The 9,188-nt window shown below is 42.4% G+C and overlaps 1 protein-coding gene across 3 annotated transcripts in view; it reads right to left on the minus strand.

The window, feature by feature from the left end:
* The window catches only part of ST3GAL5 (ST3 beta-galactoside alpha-2,3-sialyltransferase 5), a 57,896-nt gene that overhangs the window by 16,603 nt on the left and 32,105 nt on the right, over nt 1-9,188 (minus strand). For all 3 annotated transcript variants that reach the window (XM_010862205.1, XM_010862203.1, XM_010862204.1), the window contains exon 3: nt 6,656-6,770. In XM_010862205.1, coding sequence (XP_010860507.1) covers nt 6,656-6,770 — 115 coding nt within the window. The remainder of the gene's footprint in view (nt 1-6,655; nt 6,771-9,188) is intronic.

The following is a 9,188-nucleotide window of genomic DNA, read 5'->3' on the forward strand; positions in this document are numbered from 1 at the left end:
CATTCTTTGTAGCCAAAGATGGAGAAGCTCTACACAGTCAGCAAAAACAAGACTGGGAGCTGACTGTGGCTCAGATCATGAACTCCTTATTGCAAAATTCAGACTTAAATTGAAGAAAATAGGGAAAATCACTAGACCATTCAGGTATGACCTAAATCAAATCCCTTACAATCATACAGTGACAGTGACAAATAGATTCAAGGGATTAGGTCTGACAGACAGAGTGCCTGAAGAACTATGGATAGAGGTTCGTGGCATTGTACAGGACCATTCCCAAGAAAAAGAAATGCAAAAAGGCAAAATGGTTGTGTGAGGAGGCCTTACAAATAGCTGAGAAAAGAAGAGAAGTGAAAAGCAAAGGAGAAAAGAAAAAATAGACCCATTTGAATGCAGAGTTCCAAAAAATAACACGGAGAGATAAGAAAGCCTTCCTCAGCGATCACTGCAAAGAAATATAGAAAAACAACAGAATGGGAAAGACTAGAGATCTCTTCAAAAAAATTAGAGATACCAAGGGAACATTTCATGCAAAGATGGGTACAATAAAGGACAGAAATGGTACGGACCTAACAGAAGCAGAAGATATTAACGAATCACCAGTCCAGGTTTGATGCAGGATACAGGATGCTTGGCGCTGGTGCACTGGGATGACCCAGAGGGATGGTACGGGGAGGGAGGTGGAGGGGGTTCAGGATTGGGAACACGTGTACACCCGTGGTGGATTTATGTTGATGCATGGCAAAACCAATACAATATTGTAAAGTAATTAGCCTCCAATTAAAATAAATAAATTTGAATTAAAAAAAAAAAGAAGAGGTGGCAAGAATACACAGAAGAACTATACAAAAAAGACCTTCAGTTCAGTTCAGTTGCTCAGTCGTGTCTGATTCTTTGTGACTCCATGAATCGCAGCACGCCAGGCCTCCCTGTCCATCACCAACTCCCGGAGTTCACTCAGACTCATGTCCATCGAGTCGGTGATACCATCCAGCCATCTCAGCCTCTGTCATCCCCTTCTCCTCCTGCCTCCAATCCCTCCTGGCATCAGGGAGTCAACTTTAATGACTCAGATAACCACGATGGTGTGATCACTTACCTACAGCCAGACATCCTGGAATGTGAAGTCAAGTGGGCCTTAGCATCACTATGAACAAAGCTAGCGGAGGTGATGGAATTCCAGTTGAGCTATTTCAAATCCTAAGAGATGATGCTGTGAAAGTGCTACACTCAATATGCCAGCAAATTTGGAAAACTCAGCAGTGGCCACAGGACTGGAAAAGGTCAGTTTTCATTCCAATGTTAAAGAACATTCAAACTACCACACAAGTGCACTCATCTCACATGCTAGCAAAGTAATGCTCAAAATTCTCCAAGCTAGGCTTAAACAGTACATAAACTGTGAACTTCCAGAAGTTCAAGCTGGATTTAGAAAAGGCAGAGGAACCAGAGATCAAATTGCCAACATCCACTGGATCACTGAAAAAGCACAGAATTCCATAAAAATATCTACTTCTGCTTTATTGACTATGTCAAAGCCTTTGTATGGGTCACAACAAACTGTGGAAAATTCTTCAAGAGATGGGAATACCAGACCTGCCTCCTAAGAAATCTGTACGCAGGTCAAGAAGCAACAGTTAGAACCAGACATGGAACAATGAACTGGTTCCAAATTGGGAAAGGAGTACGTGAAGGCTGTATATTGTCACCCTGCTTATTTAACTTATATGCAGAGTACATCATGAGAAATGCTGGGCTGAATGAAGCACAAACTGGAATCAAGACTGCCGGGAGAAATATCCAATATCAGTAACACTCCTCCAACTGGGTGCTTAAAAGGAGAAGGAGTAAGTCTTATGGCATGTATACTTTACCAAAAGACACTGTTAGGAAGAAAACAATCAGACAATCTGGATCTAGACCCAGTTCCAGATCTCTTTATCACAGTGTTGTTGCTCAGTTGCTGAGTTGTGTTCGACTCTTTGAAGCATGCCAGGCTTCCCTGTCCTTTACCATCTCCCTGAATTTGCTCAAACTCATGTAAGTGATGCCATCCAACCATCTCATCCTCTGTCGCCCCCTTCTCTTGATCTCAGTCTTCCCCAGCATCAGGGTCTTTTCCAGTGAGTTAGCTCTTCACATCAGGTGGCCAAAGAATTGGAGCTTCAGCTTCAGCATCAGTCCTTCCAATGAATATTCAGGACTGATTTCCTTTAGGATTGACTGGTTGGATCTCCCTGCTATCGTAGTGTAAACTTGGTTAAAACATTAGCCCAATGTCTAGGCTTCAGTTTCCTCACCTCTATGAGACTACTGAAGGATGGTCAAGGGAAAAATAAGGACACCAGGGAGAGAAGGATCAGTTTGGAGGTGTGAATGCCTGGACTGATTCAAAACTCAGCCCAGGGTTACTCTGCTTACTTCATTTTTTATTTATTTTTTGGCTGCACTGTGTGGCATTTAAGATCTTAGTTTCCTGTCAAGGGATCAAACCCAGGCCCTCTGCAGTGGAATCATGGAGTCCTAACCACTGGACCACCAGGGAATACTCTGCTTACTTTAGATATGTGAGTGTGGGTCTATGGAGTCAGAGCAAAGATATAAACTTGGCCTTGATGAACAGCCCAGAATGCAGCCCTCAGGGTGATGATGTGTGGTCTTTAGTTCCCAAGAGAAGGCCAAGCTCAAAATGGTGCTATCATGTGGCCCCAACCTAAATTGATGTGACTATGACCTTGTCTCTCTTCAAATATCTCTTAAGTGCGACTTGGCACCTGCACTACACTCAAACTGTCGTAGCAACCCTGCAGAGACCACCGTCAGTCTTTTTGCACAAGCTGCATATTAAGGGACATCTTTAAATAGAAAATACAAAACCCACAGCAAACACTTGGCCAGATGTTTTTACACACTTCTGCTGTACTCACACTGGCAGAATGTAACCGGATGTTCAGAGTCCAACAGGGCTGCTGGCCTTGCAAGCTGCTGAATGTCGTCAACAAAGCTAACAGGGCCCCACCCACATGACTCTGAGATCTTCTGCTGATATACAACCATAATCATCAGATTCTTCCAAGGGCTCTTGGTAGGATGGGTCAGTCTCCACCAAAGCCTGGACACAGAGATTTCTCTGTAGGGAGCTCATACTGAATACTACCTCCCAGCCGTTCACACCACCTCCCAGCCATTCACAACACCTCCCAGCCATTCACACCAGCCAGTTTCCCATCCACTTCCTCTGTAATGGGGACTTAGAGGGTTTCTCTTCCTGCTTAGTGATGTGGGACCAGATATTAAATTTAGGAGCTGCTCAGAGTCTAGTCAAAGCTATGGTTTTTCCCATATCATGCATGGATGTGAGAGTTGGACCATAAAGAAGGCTGAGGGCTAAAGAATGGGTGTTTTCGAACTGTGGTGCTGGAGAAGACTCTTGAGAGTCCCTTGGACAGCAAGGAGATCAAACCAATCAATCCTAAAGGAAATCAACCTGAATATTCATTGGAAAGACTGATGGCTGAAGCTGAAGATTTAATACTTTGGCCACCTGAGGTGAAGAGCCAGCTCACTGGAAAAGACCCTGATGTTGGGAAAGATTGAGGGCAGGAGAAGAAGGGGGCAACAGAGGATGAGATAGTTGGATGGCATCATCAACGCAATGGACATGAGTTTGAGCAAACACTGGGAAATACTGACGGTCAGGGAAGCCTGGCACACTGAAGTCCATGGGGTCACAAAGAGTCAGACAGGACTGAGCGACTGAACAACAAGAATGGAATTCAAGGTTTTTCATGCTCTGGTCCTGTCTCCTTTCAGTCTCATATTCTGCTATTCCCCACCCAACATCCTTAGCAGCATGTAACTCTTGCTATTTCTCTCCTTGGCCATACTCACTGAGACACATGCTTTGTGGTACAGTCATAACCACCGTGAGAAGTAGGGCATTTTGACGGAGTCAACAGCGCTAACGTTTTTAAAAGTGTCAAGTAATAGAATAAAAGACACCCCTCATCTCACCATGATTAGAGCAGGTTTTCACTTTCTTACTTTATTAATTTCCAAACTGAGACTTGAACAAACCCATTTGACTTACACAACCACATCCCCATTCCTTCTCCTTTCCACACAATTATGGGGCACTTTCTAATTGGAAAAGATAATGATCTTTTAGAAGTCTTTCAGAACTGGGTTGATGTGGCTGGCCCCTTGGGCTGCCTCCTGCGTCTCCATTTCCTGTCCCTTCTTCATCAGTGTCATCATCCCTTCTCCAGCAGGCAGTGGGGCTTGGGAAGCTGACCCTGCCCATTAGGTACCCCGCCCCCTCCACCTCTGCTCAAGGACTAGTCAGGAATCCTTACTGAAGCCAACTGGGGCAGGGCATTAGCAACCATGAGAGGCTGTTACTGGTTCAACAGTGAACTTCAGTTTAAAACTGGCCCCACCAGCCTAAAGGGGGAATTCATGTTGCATGGCTTAGAGGGAAGAGGAGGGAGAGCTTTTTTCCTGTCTACTGGGAATTATGAAGTCAAAGAGGAGGCATCTGTCTTATTCCTCAAAGGAATATTAAATATAATGTATATTACTGTAGGGGCTTCCTAGCTGGCGATAGTGGTAAATGACCTGCCCACCAATGCCTGAGATGTTAAAGATGCGATTTCTGGGTTGGGAAGATCCCCTGGAGGAGAACATGGCAATCCATTCCAGTATCCTTGCCTGGATAATCCCATGGACAGAGGAACCTGGCAGGATACAGTCCATAGGGTCGTAGAGTCGGACATGACTGAAGAGACTTGGCACACACACACGCATATTACTGTTAAGTCCTCAAAGAATTGCCTGTTAAAACTTAACCATGATTTTCTGTACAATCTGGAGTTCAAAGAGGAGACGTTGCACTGTGGTTCATGTAACCTCTCTCCTTCCTCTGGAATTTAATACAGCTCAGTAATAAAAAGACAAATAACCCAGATAAAAATCGGGTGGGGAATTTGAATAGGCTTTTCTCCTTAGAAGATCTACAACTTAATTGTGGATTAAAGGGTTTTTTTGTGCCTGATACAGGCAGGGCTGACACAGGGGCTGAAGAGACTGGCAGGAACCAAGTCATGCTGCCGGGATGAATGGAGTCGGCAAACGTCTGAGGACAGAAACAGCAGGAAAGAAAGGCCCCGTGATTAGCAAGACTCCTGAGACACAAGGGTTCTCCACAAGCCATGTGTGCATTTATTAACTACGCTCTTTTCACATATGTGTTTATACCTGTTTGTCCCACAAAAAAATATGAGGCATTTCCAAGCATATACAGATTAGAAACACATGAGTAAAAACCAGAACTGGAAAAGGGGCTCTGTGCCTGTTATCTTACTAGACTCCGATTACTCCATTTCACAGATGATGTTATCAGTGCCCCACAGCTGAGAAAATGGGGACTCTGGGGTTCAATCTCTGGGTTGGGAAGATCCCCTGGAGGAGGGCATGGCAGCCGATTCCCGTATTCTTGCCTGGAGAATCCCATGGACAGAGAAGCCTGGCGGGCTGCAATGGTCCAAGGGGTCACAAAGAGTTGGACATGACTGAAGCAACTTAGCAGGCATGCACACCAAACAATTAAGTCACTTGCCCAAGGTCTACTGTAATTGAGTGGCATTTAGATTTGAAACCAGGTCAAAGTTGAAGCTCTCTGCTCTCTGCATCACACTACCTATAACTTCTGGCTTCTTCTTTGTGGACACTCTACCCAGGCAAGGAGCAGAGTCATCAGGAGTCTGCACTCTGAAAACACACTGCTGGGTCCAAGCCCTGACTTGAGCACTCAGGTAACCTTAGACTTCATCTGTAAGATGCAAAGAACACTGCATGACAATTAAATATAATTTAATTTATAAAGATAATATATGTAAAGCACCCATATGTGTCAGTCATCATTAATACCATGCTACTTTACTTAAAATCATCTCATCTTTTGTCCAGGGCTGAACATTATCAGATAATTTGCAACTCAATCAGTGGAATTACCATTTAATATGACAATTGATTAAAAAATTAAATACACATTGAAGGAAAAATCCTGAAATACAATGTGAAATCATTAAAACAAAAAAATTAAACACAGAAATGACAAACAATAGGAAAAGAATTTCTTTCTGATCTGCTTTAAGAACATTTATGTTGATAGGATCACAGCATATTAACTTCACGAACCCCCAGGCCATAGGCCAATACCAGTCCATGATCTGTTAGAACTGGGCCACACTGCCAGAGGTAAGCAGCTGGCAAGCAAACAAAGCTTCATTTCTATTTACAGACGCTTCCCACTGCTCGCCTTACTGCTTGAGCTCCGCCTCTGTCAGATCAGCAGTGATATTATAAATGTAATATGCTTGAATCATCCCAAAACTATCCCCATTCCCACCCCAGGCCATGGAAAAACTGTCTTCCACAAAACCCATCCTTGGTGCTCAAAACCTCACCCCATGACTTCAGTGAATGAAGGAAGAACAATGAGGGCAAGGTGGGTGCTTTGAAGTACAAAGGTTAAATGATTTCCCTTCTGCTTATAACTTTCATGAACATTTACTTATAACACTTTAGAGACGATATTACTATTTCAGTATACACTTGGAAATATTCTAATTTAAACCACACTGATAGAATAGCTAACCTTTATGCGATCGGGATCCATGTAAGGCATTCTTTTCATGTCACATTCTTCAGTAGCATGATTTAGCTTGAGGATATAAAAAAGGATCCACACTCCAAAAAGAAGCAGGGTACACCTAGAAAAAAGATTAATGAGGCACAATGATGCTGTCATGGAATAATCAAGAGAGAACATGTGAAATAACTGAAAACCTAATCCAAATTGAGTTTGTCTGATGCGTGGCAAGAAAGTACAGCCTTTATGATGACCTCGTAGGGCGGCATTTCTTATTTTCCTAACAAGATAAATGAGTCACTTATGACTGTCTTTGTTATAAACAAGTAAAAAATTTTCTTCTGCAAAGGCACCACAGTAAAATCTGAATCACAATAAAGATTATTGGACTTCAAAGAAAATACTGAATTTTGAGCTACAGAATCTCAGCTTTGTTTGCTACTCTAAAATAGCCCTTCAAATTCTGTAAGATTCCACTTACATGAGATGCACCTAGTCAAAATTACAGAAACAGAACCTAAAATGTTGGTTGCCAGGGGCTAGAGGACGCGGAGGAGGGGGTAGTGTTAATGGGTACAAAGGATCCAGAGTTGCGGAGGTAGACAGTGCGGTGTGTAACAGTGTGAATGTGTTCCATGCCGATGAAACTGTACACTTAGAAATGGTTAGGACCGTAACTCTAAGATATTTTACCATAATAAAAAAAACTGGGAGAAAATACTGTGAGCTCTTCCATACAAAAAGAAAACAAAATAAATAATCTACTTATTATTCTTCTAAAAAATTATACCCAGAAACGAGACAGAATGAACTAAGGCAGTACCACCAGTCACCTTGAAGACCACCTGTGAAAACAATTTTTAAAACTCTGATAAATTTTTTTTAAAAGACTGATAAATTAAAACTATTCCACAGTTTAAAACACACACACACACACACACACACACACACACACACATACTGGGAGAAAAGAACTGAGTTTAGTCCTGGTTCTAGAAATCTCATTCTTTTTGGCCAGGCCATGAGGCTTATGAGATTTTAGTTCCCCAGCCAGGGACTGAACTTGGGGCCAGGCCATGAAATGACGAGTCCTAACTGCTGGACTGCCAGGGAAGTCCTAAGAAATCTCGTTTTACTAAGCTCCCCAAGGGTTACTGACAAAGTAAAGGTTAAAAAAATTTAAATCAAGTTTAAGAAACACTCCTTTAAATAATTTGTGCTATTGAAAAAACAAAGTGAAGGAATAACCTTAAGGGGAAAATAATCTGTTTTTTAAAGAAAGGGACAGTTTAAAAAATACAGCATCTAGCATAGTATACTGTACACAATAGTGTGAAATATTTCCTAGTATCTGAGGATTATGATGCAAGAAAGTATCACTAGGAAGTGGGAGGTGATATACGTATAATTATGGCTGATTTGCACTATTGTATGGCAGAAACCAACACGACATTGTAAAGCAATTTTCCTCCAATTTAAAAACAAATTAAAAAAAAGACTTCTTGATTCTCATTTCAACAGAGTCCACCATGAAACCTGAACAAGTATCTTAATTCTTCTGTGGGATCAAATACAGAAGTGAGTGGGATGCAACCATTTGTGTAAAAGTGAGCGGGGTGACTCATTTGTGTAAAAATGAGTAAGTGAGTGGGATGCACCCATTTGTGTAAAGAGGGGTAAGTGAGTGGGATGCAACCATTTGTGTAAAAAACTGAAGGTGTGGGGAGGGAAATACACACACAGAGTATCTGTTACATACACAGGACTGGTGATACCAGTCATCCTTAAGTGGAAAGAGGAAGTGTGGGCAGCAGAGATTCAGATCAGTTTCGAATCTTGTGAAGGCAGTTATTACCTATTCCTTTCTTCAGCCCTCAGTAAAGATATTATATTGAGTGCATTAATAATTCCCTTATTTTGATTAGAAAAGAAAAAAAGGGGGGAATTTCCTAGCAGTCCAGTGGTTAGGACTTGAAGCTTCCAATGCAGGGGATCAGGGGAACTAAGATCCCGTAAGTCATGCAGCATGGACAAAAAAAAAAAAAGGAAAGAAGAAAAGGTTAATAGCAGGTTCAGTGTCTACAGCACTGATTTTGCTGCACTGTAATTCCTGGCTGTGAGTCTGTCCCATCCACATTGTATGGGGTTCTGGTCCTAGGTCTATCTCCCACTTGGCCAGTACCCAGCACAGGGCCAGGCATGTGGAAGCCTTGATAATTATGGTGACTGCAGCCATGGAATTAAAAGATGCTTACTCCTTGGAAGGAAAGTTATGACCAACCTAGATAGCATATTCAAAAGCAGAGACATTACTTTGCCAACAAAGGTCCGTCTAGTCAAGGCTATGGTTTTTCCTGTGGTCATGTATGGATGTGAGAGTTGGACTGTGAAGAAGGCTGAGCGCCGAAGAATTGATGCTTTTGAACTGTGGTGTTGGAGAAGACTTTTGAGAGTCCCTTGGACTACAAGGAGATCCAACCAGTCCATTCTGAAGGAGATTAGCCCTGGGATTTCTTTGGAAGGAATGATGCTAAAGCTG

The sequence above is a fragment of the Bison bison genome, unplaced genomic scaffold (assembly GCF_000754665.1).
Source record: "Bison bison bison isolate TAMUID 2011002044 unplaced genomic scaffold, Bison_UMD1.0 scf7180017864480, whole genome shotgun sequence".
NCBI lineage: Eukaryota > Metazoa > Chordata > Mammalia > Artiodactyla > Bovidae > Bison > Bison bison.